Source organism: Ammodytes marinus (genome assembly GCF_949987685.1).
Source record: "Ammodytes marinus genome assembly, chromosome: 6".
NCBI classification, from domain to species: Eukaryota; Metazoa; Chordata; class Actinopteri; order Uranoscopiformes; family Ammodytidae; genus Ammodytes; species Ammodytes marinus.
The window spans coordinates 5,994,471-6,022,128 of NC_137235.1; the positions used below are offsets into that span (position 1 = coordinate 5,994,471).

General features: G+C 39.7%; 1 protein-coding gene across 2 annotated transcripts in view; it reads left to right on the top strand.

Annotated features, from left to right (window-relative positions):
• arhgap10 (Rho GTPase activating protein 10) overlaps positions 1-27,658 on the top strand; it is a 52,902-nt gene that overhangs the window by 825 nt on the left and 24,419 nt on the right. For both annotated transcript variants that reach the window (XM_080029363.1, XM_080029364.1), the window contains exons 2-15: positions 14,694-14,789; positions 15,231-15,292; positions 16,895-16,966; positions 17,367-17,468; positions 18,726-18,836; positions 19,430-19,534; positions 20,168-20,297; positions 20,698-20,804; positions 21,924-22,018; positions 22,739-22,820; positions 23,027-23,069; positions 23,191-23,259; positions 23,714-23,788; positions 27,313-27,397. In XM_080029363.1, coding sequence (XP_079885489.1) covers positions 14,694-14,789; positions 15,231-15,292; positions 16,895-16,966; positions 17,367-17,468; positions 18,726-18,836; positions 19,430-19,534; positions 20,168-20,297; positions 20,698-20,804; positions 21,924-22,018; positions 22,739-22,820; positions 23,027-23,069; positions 23,191-23,259; positions 23,714-23,788; positions 27,313-27,397 — 1,234 coding nt within the window. The remainder of the gene's footprint in view (positions 1-14,693; positions 14,790-15,230; positions 15,293-16,894; positions 16,967-17,366; positions 17,469-18,725; positions 18,837-19,429; positions 19,535-20,167; positions 20,298-20,697; positions 20,805-21,923; positions 22,019-22,738; positions 22,821-23,026; positions 23,070-23,190; positions 23,260-23,713; positions 23,789-27,312; positions 27,398-27,658) is intronic.

Below are 27,658 nucleotides of genomic sequence, written 5' to 3' on the forward strand. Positions count from 1 at the left end.
TGATCTGTTTTGGAAGCTGCTCTCTTGTATTCATGTACTTTGTTCTTTTTTTAATCTAGTTTTTTTGTTTTTTTCGGGTTTATATTCGACAGTCCTTTTGATAACACCACCACGGTCCGTCCATGTTTGCTCTCTCAATCACACACACCTCAGCTGGGTTAACCTAATTAGATTGTTATCTGTTTGAACTCTAGCCTTTGTGGGCGGGGTTTTGCTGGCTCAAGGTGCCCAGTGCACTGTTCACTGCTTACACAGGCACACTTCAGAAATGCTTGACTACTGCTGTCAATACGTCTTGTTGGCGGAAAGAAATCTCTTCATCTATTCCAATCAAAGTGCTTTAAAATTAAACATATCCAGTTACTGAAGGAAATATATTTAGGAAGTGTTTTTTTTATAGTATTCTTAAATTGACTAGACGGCTGAAAAAAGTTATTTCAGTTCCTCGTGAATGTAATTTGTTTTTCTAAAGATACCCTTGCTATACCAATGCTGTAGTGTTGACAGACAGGCGTCCAGCAGCATTGCTTAGTGCTTAGCGACTGACACACAATGTGTTTCTCCTGGCTCTAAAATATACTTGAGATCATTGAGGGATGACGTAATTTGCAACAGCAGAGAATCAAAGTCAAAACAATGCAACACGAAAACCGTAACAGAGTAAATGCCACAACAAGCTGATATAAAAGAGCCAAAGCCATAAACACATTGGATAAGAACAAACAAAAAAAAAAAAAAAAAATCAATTAAAACTCATTCAGATTACTAAAATGCCTTAGAAGCATATCAGAATAATGGATTAATTAAAACAATTAGACAATAAAAAACTAGTCAGTAAAATGGCTGCAAGTAAAATGACGTGACTGGTTATACAATATAGTTATTCAAAACGTCATCATGTTTGTTCCACTGTGTTGTTTGTTAGTTGCCTGGTACAAAGCTATGTCTGTTTGTAATTTGCCTCCAGGACGACCTAAATTTTTCACGGCACAGGTCCAGCTAAGTGCTGTCTAAAGCCTGCAAAGCAAAGTGATCTTAATATATGCTTTGTTAGTCTCTGCAGTTTGAGAGTTTAATATTGTATATATAGTTAATACGACAGCAAAAGTTGTAGTGTAAACTTAACAACTGTATTGTTGGATCAAGGCATGTTTGTCTTGCGTCACTCATTGGGGTCCCATGCAGGTCCACTAGTGTTGCTGCAGCTTTGAGCTTTCTGCGTAAGCCTTGGGAGAAGGTGAGGTCTTTGCCAGACATTCCTCCTCAGCTTAAACAAGTTGGTTAACTTTGTTTTACTCATTTGAAAACTTGAGTATGATGACATGCACAATAGCACAAAACATGTTATTGCATTGAAGATATGAATAATATCTGAAAAATTCAATTGAATCAGTGGCCGTCCACCTCATACACATTAGGTGGTTCCTTGATTTGGTGATAATAATTATACATTTGAGAAAATGTCATTATTGTTGGGTTGGTTAGGTTGCAGGTATATGCTTTTCAAATGAAGCAGCAATGGTGTTTTGGTGCTACATATGTGTCGGGTTCAGCAAACCTATACTGTGAATTTAGGTTCAAGCAGTTTCAAATGTCTGTAAATTGTAGAACACAAAAGAAACACAGCACTGTCCTTCTGTATTGTTCATTAGTGCTGCTGTAATGTTATTTGCATATTTGTGATTAAATCAGTCTTGCTATTCTCCTCAGCCCTTACCTCTCATGTTGAATATAACCCCCGAAACTGAAACTTCTCCCACATAAAATCTCCTTACCTTGAGATGCATGCAAAGATCTCAGGAGGGCAGTTGATTTATTTTAAGCGATTTTAGGCGATCGTACCATGTGTTCAGCCCCACATACAGTATATGATTCAGCCCTACATAGCACACTTTTCCATGTGTAACCTTCACGTAAACAGTCATGGAGCGCCCTGACCTTGTTCTCCTGCTTTTCTACTTTGTGTTTGATTTAGCGGCTGCATGTGAGTGACTTATACTTGTGGGAGAGATTACATGTCACTTTCTGCAGCCGGGAGTTTTTTTTTGCAACTACAGCAGTTACTATGCCGACTTCCCTGGATCGCCATGGTGAACTCTGGTATTTTCTTCTCTACTGACGGTTGGATGAGTCGGTGCCAATGCTCCGCTATGTTGCTGTAAACTGATATCCACCATATCCCCTTTCATGTATTGAATTTCACGCCTTGTATGACTCAAATGCAAACAATGCGTGGCTTTCTTTTGATGATAATTCTTGGTAATAATAAATATTAGATATCAAGTCTGGTGGTGGTAAGCCACATTATGTGTCTGTGTGTGTTATAAAGCCTCTTGCTTAATATGAGAATATCAGAAGGAATAGGGAACTATCAGTTGAGGTTTCAGAGAGGAGCTGACGGCATCTTAGGAGCTGACGGCAGATTTCTTACCTAACGAAGTGCTCTCAGCTTATTTTTCTCTGCATATGCTGCAGCACTCCAAGAATAAAACAACCCTTTAGCGATATCAAATGACTGTTTTTGTCGATATTTGATGGTAAATAGACAACACTTCTCTAGCACTTATCATAATTTTTATCATGTCATGATGTTTGCCACTCACTCACTCACTCACTCACTCACTCACTCACTCACTCACTCACTCACTCACTCACTCACTCACTCACTCACTCACTCACTCACTCACTCACTCACTCACTCACTCACTCACTCACTCACTCACTCACTCACTCACTCACTCACTCACTCACTCACTCACTCGTACAGATAGCAGCAGTTACCATGCAAGGTGCAAGCTAACCATCATGAGCAATGTAGGGTTCAGTGACACTCCAACATGTGGCCAACCTTTGCGATCTGTGGACAACTGCCCTACCTGCTTAACCACAGCTGCAGTAGAACAGCAAACATTACCCAGCAACTTATTGAAATAATAATGCCCCCGGCATCACTAAAACCAATTGTAGAAACAATAATACCATTTACAAAGGGCGTTTCTTACAACCTTTAATTTAAGGTGAGGCTATTAAATTCAAACTGGGCTGAGGAGCTGTCAGTTGTAGGCCTATGTCTTTGAATGAAAACACTCATGCTGCAGGTAGAGCTACTGAAACAATGATTTGACCCTTTAGAATGATCAATACCTGCTTTTCTAAGTTTTGTAAAGTGAACTAACCTAATTTGGCCGAGTAATTGGCAATGCAAATATAACTTACAGGTATTGGGCCAATGGGCCATGCATGTTTTGCTGCCGCTGACCAAAACACATGAGTGCTCCTAACTGTAGGACTTTCAACCTGACAATCTACTGTGATGCTGAAAGGCCTAATAATTGAAGTCAAAGTCTGTGATAATGTTTTCTTCAAAAATAATCAACATTTTCTATCAGACCAATTCAAGCTTTTATTTTATTATTCATTATTCTTGCAGTCTGTCAGGCTCCTCTCAGACTCTGTCACTGTCAGTGGCATTATACAGTTTGCAGTAGTTCTTAGCTCTTGCTCAAGTATTAATAAGTTATAATGTAATAATGTTGTCAATTAACGCTTTAAGGCTGGAGCTCAGTGCCAGCCCAGCTCTTGTTACATGTACATTACTGTTATAATTTCGTCTCATGATAGTGTGTGTTCCTATGTGTAGTTCTCCTCACTTCATAGACATCATACAGAATGAAACAATGATTTGACCCTTTAGAATTATCAATATCCCCCATGCTTTTTTTTCCACCCTTTGAAATCTGCCTTGTTTGTGATTTTGTGATATGGACTTGTGAGCTCAGACTGTTGTTGTTGATGTGTGGAGTTGATATGGTCGGCTTAGCTCTGTAATCCTCCAGAATCACTGTCAGATGATATATCACTGGAAGTTACATATCCTGTGTTTCTTTATTTATTTACTTATTTAAGTATTTTTTTCTGGGTCTCTGTTTACTGGATATAGTTGTTTTATATATCAAATGTTCAGTTCTAGTTGGAAAGATTATGGGTTGCACTATTGTGTAGTGGCTGCTGCCATATATTTTCTTTATTTTGTCCAAAGTACAGAATGTTGTGTGTGTGGTTATTGTACCGGAAGCTGTGGATATTAAATGTGTTTGGTATTGGTGTCATATCATTCTGTGTGGGATGAACCACTTAGTAAATAAAAAATAATTCATCCATTCATATAATAAATACTTTGGATTTCAGAGCATTATGATAAACTCTACTTCACGTTTGACCCCTGGAACAATGTGGTGTTTGGACTGTCAAGAAGACAATTGTTGATGTCCAGATCCCATGCCCTTGTCAAGCCTCCCAGTGACTCCCTCCCTCCACTCTCCAGGCTGGGAGGAGGATGTCCCACTACGGAAAGTCCTTGGTTGGAGAGAGGAAGCTTTTCTAGCGGGGCGCTGGGCCACAGAGCCCTGACATGGAAGTGCCCGTCAGAGGAGCAACGGGCAGATGTGCTTCTGTTTCAGAGGGCTGCCTTCCTCCACAGGAACTATGTCCTGTCTCTCCCCTCTACATCACTGTTGTCCTTAGCAAACCAGTTGATTCCACAAAACGTCAACTCTCCTGTTTGGTTAGACACTTAATTGAAGGCTGAAGATTTTACAATTTGAATACTTTTCCTGTCAAAAATTTGTATTTTTATTGTAATATGCATTGGCTAAAAAAATAGTGTTACAAATGTTTCTATACTAGTTACACGGGGCATTTAGAAAGTCAGACATTAAGCATTTTTCTTACTGCAAAGCATGTCTACATGAATATAGCCACCTTTTACAAATGACAAATGTAATATTATCTTTAATATTAGGTAAAACCAAGATACGTTCCCTGCACTTTATTTCGGAAAAATATAACTGTTAGTATTGGCCAACTTTTGCTCCTATTACTGCTGCACCCTTCTGATACCTCTCAGTCGGTTACAGTTGCAGTGTGGTCAATCACAGTCACTTCCACAGCTGGACGTCCTCTGGTGAATTGACCACCGCCTCCATGAAACAATTAATTTTTTTATTTCTTCACTTTCGGTTCCGCAAAACAGAATAACAGTCGTGTGAATCTCTGTTCTCTCTCTGACAGTCAGGTTTAAGAATAGCCTGCTGCCATGGACGGTGTGCCTTGGCTCACTGCTGCTCTCTGTAATCACATCACTGATACTGCCAAAGACTCCCATCACAATCTTTCATTAAAATCGCATTAGCGCAAGACGTGAAGTCATGAGGGAGGAACGCTTTTTCATCTCTAGAAAGAACAAAAGCCCACTTTTAAAGGGGATGGCGTATTGAATGATGGCACGACTATCCTTTTTGGGGCTTCTTTTTGGTGCAAGAAAATGTACAAGATTGTTTAAAGCGATCTGGATGGTCTTAATATATAGCATTCATATTGATAATTCAGTGGAAACATTTTGTAAAAACTAGGCCTATTCAAAACTTGAATTTAAAAACTCTGCAATTCCAGGCAACGACCGTACTGCAACATCTACCGGAGCGAATGATGTGGTTCACAACATGTTTAAAACTTTAAATATTGATTTTGAGAGCTGACAATACGATAAAGAGATAAAAAAAAAAAAATATCTTGATATATTGCCGTATCGATTTTTTTTCTAAGCACAACCTTGATAATGAAACAATTTAATCAGCCTGTCACTGCCAAGACAGCGTTTTTTTTTCAACGCAGCCTCGCCCACCAGACTTGTTTTGAGGATGAGGAAGTCATGAATGAAGTAATGCATGTTTTGTGGGCAGGGGCCCGTGGGAGGGGGACGGGTCAGGGGTTAGGTATCTGAGTGTGGAGCCCAGGATTCACACTGGAAAAGACTGGACAGTGGAACAGGAAGGACACAGAATGTAAACGCTGGCTGCTCTTTGAGGGGCAAAACTCTGACCCAAGTGGCACATGTGATGAGTCCGTCGAAAAATCATAACAAACAACACTCCGACGTGTGCGCCAATGAATACACTGTGGACACCTTCATCAGCTGAACTCTGACACACGCATACCTTTACTGCTTTGTTTTGGGGAAAACTTTTTAGCAGCGGCAGCAGCAGCCACAATCATGCAATGTTAAGTTTCCTGCTTTTAGACATACAGTAATATATATGGAATAGCAGTTTCAAGGAATTGATGTCCCGCCCCGTTTTATTATTATATTTTTTACATGGTAATAACTATTTCATACTAAGTCATGATGTTAGTAATGTTTTGCATCATCCCCGTAATTAAAGGTGTAGTCTGTGATTCTGGAGAAGGTTTGTTGTCAAAATCCCTTTTTGTGAAAATCAGTGAATATCTCCTTATGTTGTGCTACCTGTCTGTACTCTTGCTCAATGGTGTTTTGTCACCCCCAACAGAGCCTTAAGGCAGCGCTGCGTCTAATTCCCTATTCCTTACCATTACCCTAACCGCAGGCTGCCTTGAAGGCAAACACCAAACTACACTATGTGTGCGCTGAAAGAAAATCCAGTGTTCATGCACAGCCTAGGCTTTGGCATGTTGTTAGCTACGGTGGGCCCCCTTTGTTTGCATACCAGTTTACAGAGCCTAGGCTGTGTATTAACACCAAATGTTGTTTCAGCACACACACACAGTACAGACAGGTAGCACACCGTGAGGAGATAATTCGCTGATTTTGACAACAAGCCTTCACCTTTAAGGAAACATGTTGAAAAAGATGGGCATAAAATAGTCAACTTTGGTTTATAAAAATAAAGAATTTAATTGACCTCAGGAGGACTGAGAGTAAAAACAAACTGCGACGGCACATTGGAAGCAGATTGGATCTTTTTCTCTGGAAAGACAAGGATACGGACAGAATGTTCCTTGCTGGAAAACTTGTATCCTGTTGTTAATCCGAGCTGTCGCCTGTTTCAATTCCAGTCGGATCAATCATTTTGGAACCTGTAATTACAGTATGAGTCACTCGTTTTGTCTTTTTAACCAATTGTTCAATGAGAATTATGTGTGTTCCTGATGCCACAAAGGAGCAAACTCCATAATGGGGCACACTTAACTTTTTTTTATCTTTCTTTAAATCCTTCTTTCTTTTGAAACTGACGAAAATGCTTCTTTCAAAAGTTCAGTCATTGACTATGTTTACATGCAGAGCCTATAGTAGTTAACTACTAGTACTTATATCTTATATGTGTCATTCTTTGCATGATCTTTTAGTACAACATCTGTTTTTGTGTCTGGTGCTCCTTCAAGCCTCTGGTCTAAAATAGTAAAACTCTCTTTATGATATCACAGTTTTGTGTCTCAAACTTATACAAAAATCTGAAGGATTTTTTTTTTCATAAATATTAGAAAACTTGGTTTAAAAAAAAAACAAGCTTTCTTACTGTCACCGTTTGACAGAACAGTGGGCGTGGCTGTATCAAACGGTCTCCATGGCAGCAGTCCTCTGCCCTGATTGGTTCAAAATACCTGTTGTGTAATAAAAACCAAAGCATAGCCCGCCTCATCTAAACCGACTTTCTGTAAAGTTTATCAAACTTAAAGATAAAAACCTCTTAATTTAGATTGATAAATATGACTAACTCTTTTCAGAAGCTTCACTATCATGCAACAAACTCCCCAATTACATTTTGTGGATTTGGGTTTACAGGGGCTTTAATAACCAGCGCCCCATTTCATGTCATCTTTGTTTTTCTTCCCACCTCTCCTGAACAGGGGGCACCACTGACATTTTTTTTTATCTTGCGTGTTTTTCCTTCTACAGAACAATCTGTCCTGTTATATCAGATAGACATAAGGTGGGGTCTGTATGACTCATGCGCTGAAGCCAGTAGGCTGGGGTCTCTGGCTTTCTGCAGAGAAACTGGCCAAGTTTGACAGTTCCCAGGTTTGCTCTGAAATACCTTGCTTTAAAAGGCAAAAAGCAGGAGAAGCCTTTTGCTCTCGCACTGCCTCTCTCTCTCTCTCTCTCTCTCTCTTGTGTGCCCGAGTGTGTGTGAGGTATTTTCTATCTTGTGATGCTTCTCTTCCTCTAGAACAACAGCTATCATTGCAATCTGTTACGCGGGCCTCTCATCCAACACTTTTGTTTATCGCTCCACTGATTGTATCCAGTTGATCTATGTTGCTGTAAATTCAATTGACACTGCCCAGGGACACAGACGCTCCTGCCGCTGTTTTTTTCCCTCTCCCATTTTCCCCCCTCGAACCAACGATGCCTGACGTCAAGCTAACGCTGTAGCTCCATGTAACCGGATAACATTCATTCTTCATGGATTATGTAATGAAGTGAACACAGCTTGGCCCCATATATATATTCTCATATTAACTGTCCGCCCTGATGCAGTGAGTCAAACATGCTCGCAGCCTTTGTAATCAGATTGTGGATGGGTGCGATCTGTGCATCATGCTCACACATGGCTCTAATAAAGAGCCTGCAAACCTATCTATTGACATCACTGTTTCTTGGAGTACATCACACTAATTGACTACAGCTTTGATGCGGCTGTCTTTGCTGAGATAAAGATAGCATTAAAACCATACTAAAATGTAGAAGACGCTTTTTATCTGTTAAGAACAGAGAGGTTAGCCGCATATTGAATTGAGTCTGAGTTTGTAAGATAATATAGCTAAACAGTATGGTTCTGGAAGTAACATTTTCTCCATGGTGGATTTGATTATTGGCCATAATGTCATTCCCATCCAATAGGCCTACAACGGGCTCTCTTCGGGTGTTTTTGAACTCCTGCGCCAGTGCCGGGGTGACACCAGTTTGTAAACACTGCCATACTGAGAAATACCAAGAGCTGATAGGCTTAATCAACTTTGTGTCAACTCGTTTGGCGATGGCTTGAATTGAACCGTCCTTCATTAATATGACAAAGTTACGCACTATAGCTTTAAGAAAAACATGGTGCATTTGCTTACCCAAGGAGAAGAACTAGATGACTACCCCACAATCTGCACAAAGTTCCTTCACTCCCTGAAAAAAATCGTCTTATACCTTTGCCTTTTTCTCCGCTTTCCCAACGCTTTTTTTTTTATAAAATATTGATAAATCCCTAGACTCCTAAGGTTTTTTTGAAATGTCAATGGAGGTTTAGAATGGGAAAATGTATAATCGGAACAAGGGACCCCGAAAAAGAGGGCAGGCAGTCACAGTTGGGCTCTATAATGAAGGAGAATCACTGACGACATTAAAAAAGAATCCTATTAAATTCCTACATTTTTATTGTGTTCTGCAATGGAGCTATAAACAATCGTAGGGAATTTATCATCTCGAGGAATGCTCGAATGGCATAGATTTTTTTTTACTGCCATCAGCTCTTCATTATCTTTTACAATACAATGAAACTAGATACCTGCACGGACCTTCCGTCACACACAATGCAGTGTGTGTGAGGCTTTGTTCAGGTGTGTCAAAGTTCAGTGTAATGTTGTCAAAACATCTTTTACTATCTCAACCTTCCACTTAACATTTGTATGTGCTTTGGGATCATTTGCGCAATGCAGTCGTCCAAGAATGACAATATGGGTCACTAGTGGTGATGACCCATATGGCTAAAATAGAGTCCGAGAGTTAACAATCAATTTACCAATAGAACTCATGGTACAACCTAATGAACTACTGTGAATACTACATACAACAACAAATTATTACATCATGCATTTTCTATTTATAACAAACACATGTTGTAGCTGAAACTCGATTCTTGCCTGGCATGCAGCTGCAAAATTAGCACAAAGAAAATATAGAATATTGCTGACTTGCACTAAAGAAGTGTGTAGTCAAGTAAAGCATATAAAGCAATATACAACCTCTAAGATTGCCTTTCTATAAAAGGTTTAAAGCAGGGATTTAAAGGAGAACAGACTCATCTTGCCCACGTTCCTCTGGCACACTGCTTCAAAGTACACTGCAGAAACCCGGCCATTGTTAGTTTTAACTCGGGATATGAGGAGCATTTGAAGGTCAAACAAAAAAAAACGATTGAATTACAGCAATTACAGTAAATTTATGTTTTCAAAATGACGTCACTTAGAGGGGTGGGGTGATGGGAAACAGCAAGAGGGTTTGAAACAAGCCTTGGGTAACTAAAGCCATAATTAAAAGACATCTGAGTTAGGAGAAGAAACATTAACAATCCACAAAAATTCAACAATTAAAATGTATCAGTTTTTTTTATATACATCTTTTTAATTATATGTTTGCAAAGAGCAAAGAAACATCAGTATTCATTTGAAGTTGTGTTTCTGCCCACCCAACAAACCCGATACATACCCTCATTTTAGCTCTGTTTTGGACACCCAACAATGTATGATTAAAAACTCAGAAAAAAATCCAGTTCCTTAGCTAACTGTTAAATTCATCCAATACAACTACCAGCTTTTTAATTTAGTCAATCTACCGTTTGGAGCTAGACATGTAGGACACTTTTTTTCTTAGAGCATTTTTGCTGATAAGAACATAAGCAAAACCAACTCCACTTACACACTTTTACAGGAGTTGAAGAAAAGCCATAACAGCTCCTCTTCTGACCTTGGACAGTGTATGTTTGGGGAGTTGATCATACATTCTTGCCTCGCCTACGTTTCCTCACTGTAGTGCTGTATTTATGAATGGATGAAATACGACAGCAGCACATATTCAGTCAATCACTTTCTTGTAACTCAGTGGTTAGGTAGGTGGCCTCTCCTAATGGAAGGTCACAGAAAATAAAACCATCGGGGCTTCCCCTTGGAAATCCCTTTATTTCCATGAACTTAAATGAATGGTCATTGTGGTTAACAATCTAATTTGAATAGTGAAACAGAAACAAGACTTTGTGTTATGGCTCTGATGCATAGGAGAAACCAAAATGATGGAGGTACAAAGTGAACAATTGATCTGTAGAACACATAAAGCCGAGTCACGTATCTCTCTCAGGAGTTGTAGGCCAAATCAAGACTAAAATGCAAGTAAATATTGGATTTATTATCCATAGTATATCATGGTTTTGTTCCATCCTTTCTGGCCTTCAGTTGTGAAAAAGGTCAACATTTTAATCTAGAATCTTATACTCAATATTTATTCCAGTTGAAATAGTTTTGTATAACTATTTGTATAAGAAGTTTTGCAAGAAGCTTTAGCTGTCATTTTCCGATTGATGTGGTGAGATATGAATCATACTGAATCCCACAAGGGCTATATGGTATGTTTTTGAAGTTATGTTTGTTTGAACGTTGTCGTTAGTGTCGTTTCCTAAGGACGTTTCCGTTGCCAATGCTAACAGCTAGTAAAAATAGTGACTTAAAAAAGTAAAGCACAAAATATGAAAAAAAGATAAGAAAAAGCAGTGAGAAGGCTGCTTCATTGGTGGTGAGTGATGTATTGACGATTAGCCGGATTCTGTCCACCCATTGGCTGTGTTTAACAATAGCTTTATTACCTTGCGTTTGACAAGAGGTCAATACAAACGAGAGCAGGGAGTGACATGTGGTTATAGTGGATTTTTAATCTAATGAAATCTATGCTATACATAGGTCTTCTGTCAATCACCCTTACTGCACCTATTCAATGATTAATTTGTTATAGACCATGGTTCGTTTGTGTGGTCTTCTGCAGTCATTTCGTCTGCTGCAAACGGAGGACTATGAACTAGTTCAGAGAGAGTGTCCAGCAGACTCACCTTTTATGGATTTGTAATAGTAACATTCCGGTCTGGATGTTTTTTTTCACTGTCTGTGTGTGGTTTAAGATTCCTCCTAGATTTCACAGTCTCTTCAAAGAAAATTACTATGTTCACTGTTTGCTCTCAAAATATTGACCAGACTGGCTTTTCTTTGCCATACCTTTATTTTGAAAATAATGCCCATATAACTCGTACTTATAGACACACACACACACACACACACACACACACACACACACACACACACACACAGAGAACAGTACACCAGGTTGTGTTTACACCGGTTAGAAGTCACCTCTGCGCTGTGACCAAAACATTGTGGGCAGCCAGAAAAAAGTGAAAAGCTTCCTGTGTATTGGTAAAATGAGCTCGGAAATGATTCATTGTGCTTGACAAGAGTTTATAATAAAAGTACTCTAATACTCTAATAAAGTTTTCTAGTCCATTCTTGCAGTAACTCACTTCTGATTTTAAGATGACAGTTACAGTAGCTATCCCTCCCTCCCTCCCATTCTGACCTCTCCAAAACACTGTCTTTTAAAAGGTGACTGAACCACAGGATTTTAACTCTGCTGCTATTGTCAGAGTCTCTTAATGTTGCTTTTGCAGTGGCCTATGTTTTGTTTACCGTGTGTGTATGTGGTATCTGGGGAAAGAGCAAATGCAAAGCGCTCTCTCCAGTCTTGATGAATGGTCTGAAGTTGGGTCTGTGCAGTGTCTTGCAGAGTTTCATAAGCTATTATGAGTCGTGAATCCTTTTGTTTTGCTGACTGTCATTTCAATGTATTTGCCACCTGGACTACTCACTACATGCTAAATAAAATGCTCAATCTGATTTGTAATTTTACAGGCCAGGCAACTTGCAATGCTTTAAAAAAATATATATATATTTTGCATGTGTCATTTGCTGTTTACACTTTTGAATTTTTAAAAAAAGATGACCTCATCCACAAGAATAGAAAGAACCCGTTTCCTTCAAGTGCTATTTAAAGAGCTAGTCTAAGAAGCAACAATTGTAAATAGTGTATTACACGCTGTCCCATTGTGTGCTTTGCATCCCTTAGCTTCCTGGAGTTTAAATGACTTCAACAAACCGACAAAAGGAATGGACCACAGGTGTTCACTTGTATTATCTTGTCTGTCTGCTTTATTTTGAATTGAAATAAGATTTGAAATTTGAGCTTTAGAGCGACCGGCAGTGGATTACAAACGGTTTGAAATAAATTGTTGATGCAGTAGCTCTGTTCTTTGCGCCAAGCTCAGGCAGACATAGTCCAACACCATTCACATGTTTGGGCTTTGGGCCATACTGCACATTTAATCCATAGCATACACACACACTGCTGCAGTATGTAAGCAGCATAGCAGTCATGGCATAGCACACAGCTCAGATACATGAAATTAAAAGGATTATACTAAACATTATACATTTTTTTATATAGGTGTAAAACACAACTGATTTTGTCCAAAGGGGCCACTAGAATCAACAAAAACTTAAGTTCCTCATAGCCACTTTAAGGCAAGCAATAACAACCTATTTACGTATTAAAATCTCAGTATTGGAGCTTGTTTGCATGTGACAAATAGTTCTCAGTTTTAATTTGCATTTTTTAAATAATTTTTTTAATATAAAAACAATTTTTAAACATTTCTGAAATGTCTCCGTTATCAAACAGTAAACATTAGTTGCAGCTCTACATTCCAGCGGGCTTCTTTGTCACAGTTAAAGATGCTCAACAGATCCAGGAATCTTCTCACTGTGATGTTGCTCAGTTGATTTCTATTCCCTATAGGATCCCAGCTATCTGCACAATCTAATGACACTGCTCCAGAGTATATACTGCTCAGAGCTCCAGGCCTAAAATACCCCTCCTCGCCGCATTCTGTCATGCTTCCCCCGGGGATTGCCATGGGTCAGAAGTCGAACCTCGGGGAATTATCTCTACTGTGTGGAAATAGATTTGGTTTGCTGTGTGTTTACTGATGTGCAGGCCATTTTAAACTGCATTCATCCACCACCACTCAACATCTGAAATTGTTTCAAAGCAGATCCAGGGGCAATTATGCAGGGTTTACATGATGGCTGTGTGCGCTTTTGTGGAGAGTAGTCACCCTTGTCGGGGCTTGCCTGAGGTTCAGCTAGCCAGGGGTTAGGCCTGGCATTTACATTCATGAAGTCCACCATTTATTGAAGAAAAATACAAGTTTCAAAAGTGTTTTTATGCTACTCTTAATGGCTAGGAATAGGAAATGCATTGAAATATGAGATTTAACGACGACATTGCATTTTTATGTGTCATCAGTGCTATAGATGTAGATTTTACACACTGTTAATGACCTATTACAAATCAAAGCACACTACAGAATGCAATAGTTTACTTCAGGAAAAGCCTAAACATATCAGCTAAGTTGCTGCTAAAGTAAGGCCATTTTTAGCAAAGTAAACTCTAAAATAAGACTGATATTGCATAACATTGAGTGTCATTGCTGGGACTTCATCTAGAAAAACTGAATACTAATCATATATTTAGATAAGAAAATTAAAACAAATTTAAACATACATATGATTACCTTTATTGAACAACACTAGGTTATATTATCAACTTCTAGTCAGCATTTGGCTCATACATCAGTATCCTCCTACTCTTTCTTTTACCTTTTTATTTGTGTTAGCAATGACTAGCACACTGATGATTACATAAAGCTTTCTGTCTTATGGCATCATGTGTTAACCTGTGGCACCTGCCCTCCTTCTACACCAGGGTTTGATGTGCAAACAGGATGTAGCAGGCTGCAGACAAACAGGATGTTTGAAAAGTGGTTAACTCTGTGTGATGCACCAGGCCTGCTTTTCACGACACCTGCTTATAATGTGTTACTTAAGAACTGTTTACGGATTTTCTTTCATACAACCATATTTGTATAATGATGAAGACGGTGAAATGAATTGTCTATAGTCCGGCTAAAGTTTTAGTCAGCTAAAGCGTATTTACCTGATTTATCTTAATAAGTCAGTGTTATCAAATTAAGCTCTCTTGCCCATTTTAAATTCATTTTGAATTTTTCTTTCAGAGCTTGGGATGGCGCAGCGAAAGTTTGCACAGTGCCTGGGAGAGTTTCAGTTCGAGTACATCGGAGACGCAAAGACGGATGACGAGAAGTGTATCGGTGAGTGTGGCTTTCTGTCCTCCTCACACCATCGAAACTAACCACTGGTTTTGTTAACACCACGCAGACATGTAATGTAAATGTGTGTTTACACTTCTCTCTCTCTACCAGCAAATTAAGAGCTGTGTGTGTGTGTGTGTGTGTGTGTGTGTGTGTGTGTGTGTGTGTGTGTGTGTGTGTGTGTGTGTGTGTGTGTGTGTGTGTGTGTGTGTGTGTGTGTGTGTGTGTGTGTGTGTGTGTGTGTGTGTGTGTGTGTGTGTGTGTGTGTGTGTGTGTGTGTGTGTGTACATCTGTGGTGGGAACAGCTGAAAACGATTACGTCTCTTAGGCTGTATGTGTGAGAGAGAGAGATAAAAAGAGAGAGAGAGAGAGTGAGGATGAATGATTACATTTATAACAATGTTTTGATTATTTTTCCCCCATTTTTTTTTTTCTTTTCAGATGAGTCATTGCAAGAGTTCTCCTCATTCCTCAAGAACCTCGAAGACCAAAGAGAACTGATGGTGAGAACAACCAGTTAGAACCTGTTTGGAAGCCAGGGGGAAAAAATACCTGTGTGTGTGTGTGTGTGTGTGTCTGTGAGTGTGTGTATCTGTCCGTGGTGCACTTGAATTGTTTTAACAGTGTTTGCCTGCACCGTCTGCATGTCCAACCAGCCTACCTATTAACGGCCCATATTTGGCTCTTGCATCTATTAATGTCTTGCCTCTGTCATCTAGCAGAGATCCGGACAGGGCGCTCCTAATATCATTTTCTCTGACTAACAGTATAGTACAGCCAGAGCATCCGCTAGGGCAGAGCAGAGCGGATAAGTATTATTGATAGTGTTCACCAGTCCCTCCCCTCGTGCCTGTCTAAGGGTCACCTGCCTGGGAGTGGCTGCAGAGAGGACAGGAGCTCACATCCACATTATTACAACTTAAGCTTTAAATACCAAGGCAGATCCACATAAGCTACTGCTAGCAACAAGGTCCACTACATTACAGCCAATTACAAAATCACCACCACCATAAAACTAGCTTCTGCATCAGGCGGCGTTGTTAAAGTTGCCTTTGCTGAATATATTGCTGCTCTTTTATCACTGAAATATTGCACATTTTATTATTTAGTCATTCTCTTTATTTATCAATTTTAATATTTTCTTCCTATATTGAATTATTTTCCTTCAAAATATTCTCGTGGACAAGTGTTTAGATTTTGCATGTATGCTGAAACACTTTAAACAATGCATCTGGTTCGTCCGATGTAACTGTGATGTGTCCAACCACAAAAAATCATAAACATTTAAATATTAAGGAAGTTACAACGTTCTAATCAAGTATGCTTGATTTCAGTGGCGACTGTGGTCTATGTCACATGTTATACTATACTGAAGTATTACAAATCTTGTTCAGGGATTTTATGTGTGACCCCTGTAGTAGTATGTAATGGATATACCCGTCAAAGCTCGTCATTTAAAACCTTTTTTTTTATTAAAGCAGGCCAAATACATCTTAAACATGCCTCTTCTTTTCCACAGGGATGCACAATTTTAGTGTTTGCAGCTTTCTGTGAACAGCCATTCTCTTGTAATGTGTGTATGTGTGTCTGTAGAGTCTGGGGTTAGGGAGTGGGCCTGCTGACAGTAGCAGACTGAGATGAGTGTTTGAGAGCTGGGGCTTAGATTATAATGGTAAACCTTTGCAGCTCAGCACAGGAGGCATGACATCATCACAGTGCAAATTAAGAGAGGAGAGGTAGGCCGGGCGTATACAAGCACAGACATGACCTGCAGCCAGCACGGCACAGGCACTTGAAGAATGAGGAAGAAAAAAGAAAATCATTGACTTCATGAATACATTATTGGGAGACAGAAAAAAATGTTTTGCAATAGTGGTTATGTCATTTCTGTTTTGATATTTATCTTATCAAGGCCAGCGGGGCCAAAATTAGAACAAGGCAGCACCCCTAGAGGCCAAGAAAGAGTATACAGCTGCCAATCTCCAAAGTCAAAGAACACTGCCGGAAGCAAAATGTTGTTGTTATCATATGAAATATCAATGGGGTTTGTCATGGAGTTGTTGTGAAATACTTAATGCTTTGTCATGTTGTCTGTCTCCGTGCAGATGAGAAACATCACAGAAACCTTAATGAAACCTCTGGAGAAGTTCAGGAAAGATCATCTTGGTGTAGTGAGGGTAATGTATGACTATAATTTGTTTGCTCTTTGATGATCAGTTGTAAATGTAGATTGTTAATAAATTCTATATTTTGAAATTGGATGTGACAAGCATTTGAATTGTACCACACACATGGCTTTATAATAATTATAATTACAGTATACATTTTATTAAGTCGTACATTGCATGGCGGCCAAGGTAACCTTACATCATATTATTTTTACAATAAACAACAAAGCAAAACCCCCCACTATATAACATACAACACAGTCAACCCTAAAACATGCAAAAAGGCGACATAGCATAGGTAGGTCAGCAATCAAATACAATGAGGGCTTGATTCCTTTGTCCCCAAGAATGATATAGTATTTAGTCTCTCTGTATTATGCTTCTACCCTATCCCCTGCACCTTCCTTAGGCGGAGAGAAAGAAGTATGAGAAAGAGACAGAGAAGTACTACAGCTCTCTGGAGAAGCTTCTCAATATGTCGGCGAAGAAGAAGGAGCCCCAGCTACAAGAGGTATTTACCCTCATCCTGGAGTCTCCAGTATGTAGTCTGCACCATAACACTTCATCATGGCAGCAAAAAAAACGGATGGAAAATGGCTCTATTCTTTTAGTTTGAGAATCCCTGATTTTGATTCTGTGTCTATGGGCCACCACGGGGGGAAAAGGCTTCGCTGCTATAAGCCTGTTGGACCGTGTGAGTTTCCACTGCCATGCCCTGCAGCAACAGTTTTTTTTTTTTTTTTTCCTGGCGTGTTTTGGAGAGGAAATGTGTACTCACTCACTCCCCGCGTTGCCAAGGTCACAAACCTGGTTGCTGTAGTTTTACGGGGGGGAGAACAATCCGTGCCACAGTTCCCGTGACATTCACAACACAACACACAAGCATTTAGAAAATTGTGGAGAATTTAGGAAACTTCTCACTTAACCATTTCTTTCAAGACGTCTTCTAGTCTTTTAGCATGGCAGCCATATTGCCATGTAAGGTTTACCCATATGTTGTATACACCAACCCAGAGGGCACACTTGAGACTGTTGACATTATGACTGCTGGATGTTCTGTTCTCTTGACTGTATGGGCACAACGGGGTCTGTGGAACCAACACTGATTTGTTTTTTGTTTTTTCCACACTTGGCTGAATGGACCCAGTGATTTTTGCTCACAGCCACTAGAGTCACGAACTTCATCCAACACTGCATGGGCTGTTAAGTTAACTCAATGAACAGTAGTGTATATTATGAAGTAGCATGTGAACTTTTATCTTACTAATTTTTTTAAGCAAATACTAAATGTTTTGTTATCAGTAGCTGACATTGGGTAGGCAAGGATATCAGCCGGTCATATTTTTCCGTGCGTGTGTGTGTGTGTGTGTGTGTGGCTTTTTCTTTTGGCCATTGTCGAAGCAATTTCATTCAAAACTTTGATTCAAAACCAAGCATTTCGAGGCAACTAACCGTACAGTGACATCTACAGCAGCAGAGGTTGTAGACTGCTTAACTATGTTTAAATATTAATTTATGGAGCTATTGATACAGATATCACAGGAAATAAATACTATATATTGCCGTATAGGGTTTTTTTTTAGCACAGCTCAAATGGACAGAGCACAGACCTAGTGCAATAACACATTTGTGAGAATAAAACAAGGAAAAACCTCAAATGTGCACTGTATCACAACGTTCATGGTGTTCCTTCTGTACTTGCACCCATGCGTTGTGTCTGTTTGTGCGTCTGTATAATCATCCTGGTGTGTGTCCTCCACCCCCACAGGCAGACTTCCAGGTGGAAACCATGAGGCAGCACTTTCAGGAGGAGTCGCGCGACTACGTCTGCAAACTGCAGGAGATCCAAGAGAGGAAGAAGTTTGAGTGTGTGGAGCCGGTGAGTGACTTGACCTCAGTGGCACCGGAGTGGCTTGTCTTTTTACCATGAGTTAAAGGTGCATTGTGTAACTTCTCGGTAGTGTCAGAGAAGTGCACATTTTCTAAGTTATATTCTCATGACTTAATGAACAAGCTTTACTCACAGGAAATAGGATCACTGGAACACTGTTTGAGGTTAAAAAAAGTTAACTTAAAGTTACCTTTTCACTGTGATTGTTTACAGCAGCAAGTCTTACGTTTGGTTCCAGGTGCATCAAAATAATTGTGTTCTAATTTATGATGATAGAACTATTGTGTACTAACTAAGGATAACAAGTTGGAGTAAATATGTTATGTAAACTAACTGCAGGCTCTGCAAATGTAAATAAATCCCCCTCCATAGCTCACCTTTATCGCAAAAGGCAATAATAAAGGGATGTGTCTCCAGTTTCCGTCTTACTTCCGATTACTTAACGAACCCATCATATTGTGACCTGACATGATCCCTGGTTCAGTTGTAGTGTTTTGTTATGAGTTCCTCTTTCACTTGCTGACTCTTCACATTACCATCTCATATCTGAATCAGTTTCCTGTGGTGTGATCCCCTTTCAGATGCTGGCCTTCTTTCAGACAGTCTTCACCTTCTATCACCAAGGGTTTGAGCTCGCCAAGGACTTTGACCATTATAAAAGAGCACTGCAGATCAATATACAGAATGTGAGAAATATTCATGTTTCAATGATTATGTTGTCATGAAGTTTGGCTTAGGAATTATTGTAACCATTTCAACTGTTACTTTGATTTTTTCTTGTTTCTTGTCTTTATTTATTATTCTTTCAGACAATTCCACACAGTACACAATTATCTCTTTCACATATTCAAAATAATAATAATTTCACATATTACTCAAAAAAAAAAGAGAAAAGAATATGAGTGTATTACTTTCTACAGTGAAATTGTCACATTTTCATTTTTTTTCATCATTAAAGGACAGAAATGATGGAACAAAACCTTGATATACTATGAATAATAATTCCAACATATATACTTGCCTATGAATCTTGACTTGGCCTACAACTCCTAAGAAAGATATGGAACACTGCTTCATGTTAACTTCTCCACCCACTTGTGTACTGCACCTCATTAGTTTCGGTTTTCTCCTTTGACACAGTGTTGTTTCTGTTTCCTTATTCATTGAAGTTAGATTGCAAATACCAATTCACTTAACTACATGGAAATAAAGGGATTTCCAAGGGGGAAAGCCCAAAGATTACATTTTCTGTGGCCGAGTAACATGGAAGTGACTTTCTGGACTGTGTGTTTGTGTGTGTTGCTTCCTTTCCTTCCCAGACGAGAAGTCGATTTGAGGGTACGCGGTCAGAGGTGTTTGACCTGATGAAGAGATTCAGGGAGGCGCCTCAAGACTACAGACAGACCAGCGCTATCAGCTGTGAAGGCTACCTCTACGTACAGGAAAAACGTAAGGACTCAGTTACAGCTCAAATGTGTTTTTAATGTGGGTTGTTGTCATATACTGGAGTAAGGAAACGTAGTTGATGCAAGAATCCATGATAAACTCTCCAAACATACACATTTCTAGTCACAAGGGGGGAGGGGGCTTTTATGGCTTTCTCCTCAACTCTTGTAAAAGTGTGTTGTTAAATGTGGTTTTGCCCCACATGAAACTTGCAGTCGTTTCTCTTTCTTCTGTAAGTATTCATTGGCTGAAATAGACACATAGAGTAAAACATTTTAATTTTTTCCTCTAGTCGGTGACACACACTCCTGTGGTACTGCTGCAATAAGCTGCACTGATTGTTGCGGGTCCAAATAGTGTTTTTTGAATGCCTGTCTGACGTCTGTGTGCCTTGTTTCTTTAGGGCCACCTCCCTTTGGTTCAAGTTGGGTCAAGCGCTACAGCACATTCGTCAAAGAGCAGAAGATCCTGCACATGGTGACCTTCGACCAGAGATCCGGTGGGAAGACTGTAAGTAAAGTGGTCATGGAAACACATACAGAGTTGTAGGTAATTAGGGCCACTTTTATGATATCTTAACCTGAATGAATGAATGAATGAATGATTTATTTCAAATATGCAACAACAATACAATAATAATAATGCATCAACAGGAGTCAGCACTAGTGACTCCTGCACTGATAAGGCCGCCAAGCACTCTATAAAAATGCCACAACATATTTGAAAAGGGGTGGGAAGAAGTAAAAACTTGTTCAATCCCACCCCACTTCTTTAAACAATATTAACAGGTCAGAAATCAAAATCAAAACTCAAAACTACATGTTTCCTTCAGACTAATTTCTAATTTTCATGATATCAATTCTATGTATCAACACTTGCATATCTGTACACCATACCAGTACACATACATACACACAAACGTACACATGAACACTTGCATATCTGTACACCATACCAGTACACATAGATGCACACAAACATACTAATACATTTCCTGTATACCCAAATACATAATCCTACACATACCCATGTTTCCTACTCACTAACACACTGAAAATGTCAGCCACTCCGACTGCCAGCACCACAGCAACTGTGGAGTCAGCCATCGCAGAAGGCCGAGCCACCACAGCACGCGACCCCACCCTTAAGACCAATAGCTTACTGCTGATCACACAGTTAACTAGTCATGTTAACAAGTAATGAGACGTCAAAGCCCTCCTTCATTCCTGTAACTCTGGAAAACCATCTCTTTGTATCTTCTTTTAAACTGTTTCATGCTTGGACATTGCTTGATCTCCATATTCAAACTGTTCCACAGCTTCACCCCACAAATTGAAATGCAAAAGCCTTTCCTGGTTTTTCGAATGCTGAACCTGTCAAAATGTAGTTTCCCCCTCAAATTATAACATAAGCTGTCTTTCATTAAATCATTTTTTAATATTAATTGGGAGTTTGTTGTTTTTTGCTTTGTACATTACCTGAGCAGTTTGAAACTTCACAATGTCAGTGAATTTCATTAACCTCTTTCACTATCTATGCTATGTTTCACTTTTCAGAATGACACACTATTCTTATCTATACATATACATTCTTTACAGTCAAATTAATGTTTTTCTATTTTTTTTCCAGGGTGAGACGGAGTCCGTCACACTCAAATCCTGTTTCCGCAAACCGCCAGACATGTTGGACAGGAGGTTCTGTTTAGAACTGGACATAACAGATCGGTACGTCATCACCCAACACTGCTGCTCACACACACACACCCTGCAAAAATAACAAGGCTTGTAGTTGCAAGTATCATCTTACATTATCTGACACACTAACTTTATTTAAAAAATCCTCTCTTGCTGCAACACCATTCAAAATATGAGGACGTTGCATTATGCGCCTTGTCCTCAAAGCGGCCAAAGAGCACATAGATTATCCACCGTGATATTTCACAGTTTTTGCCTAAGACGGATCGCTATTTAGCTGCTATATGTGTTTTGGATCGCAGAGGGCGAGACGGCAGGATTTGTCTTGGAGGGCTGCCCTCACACACTTACTGTAGCGGGGAGGATTTGTCACACCCTTCCTTTGCCCCCTCCTGTAATAGATATCTCATTTTGTCACACAACTTACTTAGCTGTTGCCCCCTGCCCCCTTTTCTGTAGTATTAATAGAAGAGCAATCCCCCAGATTTAGCATGGAAATTCAAGTCCACACATCCATACTTGATTGGGATGTGTAACTTTTTTATTTCCATCTGTTACCACATGGCTGTAGGTCTCTTAAAGCAGCTGGGATTGACTAATAGGGCTCATATTCTTAGCTGCAAATATCCTTGGCAAAGGATTGCTTAAGCTCATTTGATTGTCTTATTATAATGACACTGACATCCTTTAATGCTGTATTGCACTGTAAGGCTCTGCCCTAATACTGATGTGTTATGTCTCCATCCCCAGGCCGGGGACCGTGGTAACAGTGCAGGCTCTGTCAGAGGATGACCACAAGTTCTGGATGCAGGCCATGGGTGGGAAGGATCCTGTGAGTCAGCCGCCTGTGCTATGTCATCATCCACCACTCACTCTTTGACTATGAAGCCCCACTATATTCTTATTGAATATATTGTTTTCTTTGTTTAAATATCGTCTATATTACATAACTATAATAACACTTTACTATATAAAACAGAATATGAGTACTGTATTGATAAAGCAATGAAGTTGTGTTTTTGGTCTTCTTTTTAACAGGTTGGACACTATCTTGGGAGAACGTATTCTAAAGAAAGAGGAAGTATGTCATCTAGCTGTACCACACTTTGTGTCTCTAAAAAAACTATCCATAATGTTTCATGGGCGCAATGCTTCACCACATTTGAAGATTTTATTTAATTTTTTTCTCCTTCCTCTTACAGTCGATGCCCAGCTGGATGATGTGGGTTTGAGTTTTGTGAAGAACTCCATCAGCGCCATAGAAACCAGAGGTGAGCTTTGGTTCATGTTGAAACTGAAAAAGCTCAGCTATAACGAGACTAACAACACGATGTATTTGGGGAAATGTAACATGAGACGGTGCATAGTGGCATGAACCAAGAGCGCAGTGTCTTTATCTATACACAAGGGGGCAGACTTGCTCCAATATTGAAACATAAGGCGGCCTGGCAGCTACTGCATGCAACCAGTACTGTATAATACATTTTAATCAGTTTTGGTCCAGTCCCTTTGACCATGCCAAATATTTCTTTATGCATATATTCCAGTATCTATGTGAAATTGGTTGAAAATGCAATGCGTCCTGATTTGCAATGATTTGACGGTTTATTTGCCTTTTTTGTATACCGCTTTCTTTGTCTCACTGTGCTTTTTAGAGTAATTTACAACTTTATTAAGCAAAGTGCTATACTAATAAAAAAAACCCTCATCGTTATTACTCATCAGGTATCAATGACCAAGGCCTGTACAGAATCGTCGGGGTAAGCTCCAAGGTACAGAAGCTCGTCTCATTAATGATCGGTAAGATACAGTCTATATTTTTCTTTTTGCTCTGAAAATGTATTCACATCACTGAATAAAGTCACATTTTTAATGTATATGCTACTGCTCTATCTCTAGGGATATTAGGTTGCTCCTCGTTAAATGAATGAGCTGACATAATGGATGGATATGTCTGTCGGGCTGATATTAAAATAAAAAAAAAGTGACTGGCAATGCGGCCATGACTCAGCCTATTAGGACCTTGTCTCTCTAGAGTGCAACAAGTGCCTGGGTGGATCTTTGCCTCACTTCCATTCGGTTTTATTTCCCCCCAGACAAGCAGACAGGGTCCTCGCACCTTTTGGCTCTAGCTTCGTTAGCACACACACCACTGAGACACACTCTCAGCTGGCTTAGTCTGTCAGTCAAACCTTTTTTCAATTTCCTTCGCTTGTCTAGAATCCCTTTCTCCCTTAAACTTCTCTCTCTCCGTGGATCTCCTCCTCTGTCATTTTCCATTGACACACCAGCTCACCCTCAGCTCTGTGTTCAGAATGACAACAAACCCAGGCAGATGCTTCCTCCCCCCCAAAACCTTCTAGCCTCCAGTTTGCCGATTCATGCTGCAGGCCCCATTAACACTCTGCTGCCAAGACTTTTTCTTTTAAAGCATAAAAGAAGAATTTCCTCTGTGGCCTTGACATTCCACATATTACAATGAATGGAGAGTGGGGACAAATACAAATAGGACTTGCCCTTTTAAAGGTGCACTATGTAACTTTGTGGATGTGTCAGAGAAGTGAACATCTTCTAAGGTATATTCTCATAACTGAATAAACAAACTTACCTCACAAAAGAATGGAAGACTGTTTGAAGCTGGAAAGCTACCTGAAAAGTTTCTGTCTATTATTGTTGTTTACAGCAACTGGGCCCATTGTTTTGTTGAAAAAAACTGTTTTTAATTTTTAATTTTATAATACAATTATTCAATACTAAGAATTCCATATAGAATAAATATTTGTGTAAGTTACCTGCAGACTCGACAAATGTAAAATCCTTCTCCCTTTTATACCTTTTTAATATTTGCAAATTCTGTACTGATTGACTCAACAGAATACATGGTTTTTCATTAAGCTAGCTAGTGTCTAATTTATAAATGATCACATCATACTACTGATGGAGAATAAAATCACTTCCAACACAAACCAATACATTCAGAAATATTTTATGCCCGCATCAGTTCACAGTGAGTGGGTGAAGCCAGCTTTAAAACCCCTGAAGAGAGACAGACTCTGGATCCTCCCACTCCTCCTCCCTTCTCCTCTCTCAACCCACCGACATGGCGCCGGGCCAATCGGAGAGGACAGAGCGATAGAAAACGCTCTCCTCGTTTTGTACTGCAATGCGATGGCAGACTCGTAACCCTACTGAATGTCCAGCAACAATATGAAAGGGAGAAGACTGTAAAAGTGAGCTCTGTTCTGTCTGTATGGTACTGTCAGGATGTGGCTCAAATAGTTGCTGAGTTAGAATTCTTAGCTCTATATTTGTAATTGCAGAGTGAGGGAAACATTTGAGGAATGCTACGAGATGTTTCCAAACATACGTTAATGAATTAAACTTTGGATGAAGTGTCTTAACATGGGTGGCACATTAATTCCAGAGAGCTGATTTCAGCTGCTAATTATATCAGTTAAAAAATCAAATCAATATCTTAAAACAACTTTTAATGGCATTGTTACAGCCCTCTCACACTGTGAACGTGCGTGCTGCATAACTGCAACGTTGCTGGTTCAATTCTTACTGGTGAACTTTGTTGGATGTCATTCCCCCCTCTCTCTCTCCCCATGCTTAATATCTTAATAACTGTCCCACAGAGGTGAAAATACCCCAAAAATATCCTTAAAAAAAGAGAGATACCATTAAGACTCTATTGTTCTTAGGGAGAGTAAATTGCTCTCTAAGGAACTCATGTGACGAGGACTGAGCCTCATGGGGTGGACTCTCTAACCTCAAGGAGGAGTGAAGAGCTGGCCCATAGTATTACACTACAGTACGTTGAGAGATTTAGAGAAAAAAAGGTGGTGGTGGGGGGGGGTGGTGGTTTCTAAAGCTTTTTGACCATCTGACGAGCACTTCCCAAGAAGCATACTGGCAGCTTTACGGGTCACAAGATGATTAGAAAGATAGGAAAGGAAGGAGCCACAAATGTTGGGAACCACTGCACTAGACTGTAAAAAAGATGGCACTTTTATTCACTCTCTCTGCCTTTTAATAGTTGGCAACCACCCTTTTGGACAACATTTCACCCTGTTTTTGAAATGTCGGTAGCATCCAACACGCCGACAGCACATATGTCAAACAACCCATGCGTCTCTTTCATTGATGACACTGCACTATTCTACAGCAGCCCGTTGCTCATTAAGTTCAATTCAATTGAATCAAGATTTTTGGTTAAAGTTTATGTTATTCTTTCAAATTCATTTGACCAGTTTATCAATCAGTTATAGTATACAGTTTTTGATTGATTGATTACATTTATTTATTTGTAATAAAAATAAAACATAGCAAAAATACAAAACAAAATGAATGTATAGTTATATAATGTAATTCAATTTAGTTTGATGCTAAAGTCACTATGCAGCAGGGCAAATGTCCTCAAAGGCTACATGTTGATAACTAGGGTTAAAAAACACAAACACACCCACTGTTGAACTTGCTGCTGCTTTGTGGTCAGCAGTTACATAATCAATACTACTCCAACTGGTACTGCCAAAATTGTGTTTTTGTGTCCGTGACCTTACCAACTCCTAGCTTGTTTGTACTAGAGTAGACTACAGAGCCTGTGCACTTACATAGACACAGCTTAGGCTTCTAGCAACTCTCCAAAAAAATATATAATTAAAAAAAAATCTTTCAAAAGTTGATATTGGACAGGCCATTTTTGTGGACGGAGCTGGCAGAAAAAACACACACACACACACAGTCCTCCTCACCACAGTGCTCGGATGAAATCGAAAAAGACATTTCTCAGTAACGTGGACCACCCACTAGCCAAGAAGCTAACGCCTGTGTGGTGACCTGTTCCCTGTATAGCCTATGTGTTAGACCAATAACACTTCTTCGACATATTCACACTTCCACATCCTCTCTGTCTAACTCATTAGGGGTTACTCAATGTGACTCAAGTCCCCTGAATTTTTTTTGCACAACACAGCGCCGGAGAGTCCCTGCGGAGCCGACCAAATAGTGAGGGATTAATTAAAGTTGTAATGAGCATAGAAACACAGCGGCTTTACTTCTGAAGCTGTGACTTCCTTCCATATCCACTGGGGGCTAGACTCCACCCCCGAGGCTGCTAACACACTGCTTTTATCCTCATATGGCTAATTACAAGTTACATATTTATATTGCATATTTGGACTTCCTAGGCTGCCCACAAAATCACACATACACACACACACACACACACACACACACAGTCGTTGGCTGCTTAATAGGAAAATAATCTGGTATGTTATTTCTTGTAAGAATATGTTGTTTGACGTTGGTGTTTCTTTCAGATGAGAAGAGCAACGAAGTGGATCTGTCCACCAGCGAGGACTGGGACGTCAAGACAATAACCAGTGCACTGAAGCTTTATCTGAGGTACACACACACACACACACACACACACACACACACACACACACACACACACACACACACACACACACACACACACACACACACACACACACACACACACACACACACACACACACACACACACACACACACACACACACACACACACACACACACACACACACACACACACACACACACACACACACACACACACACACACACACACACACACACACACACACACACACACACACACACACACACACACACACACACACA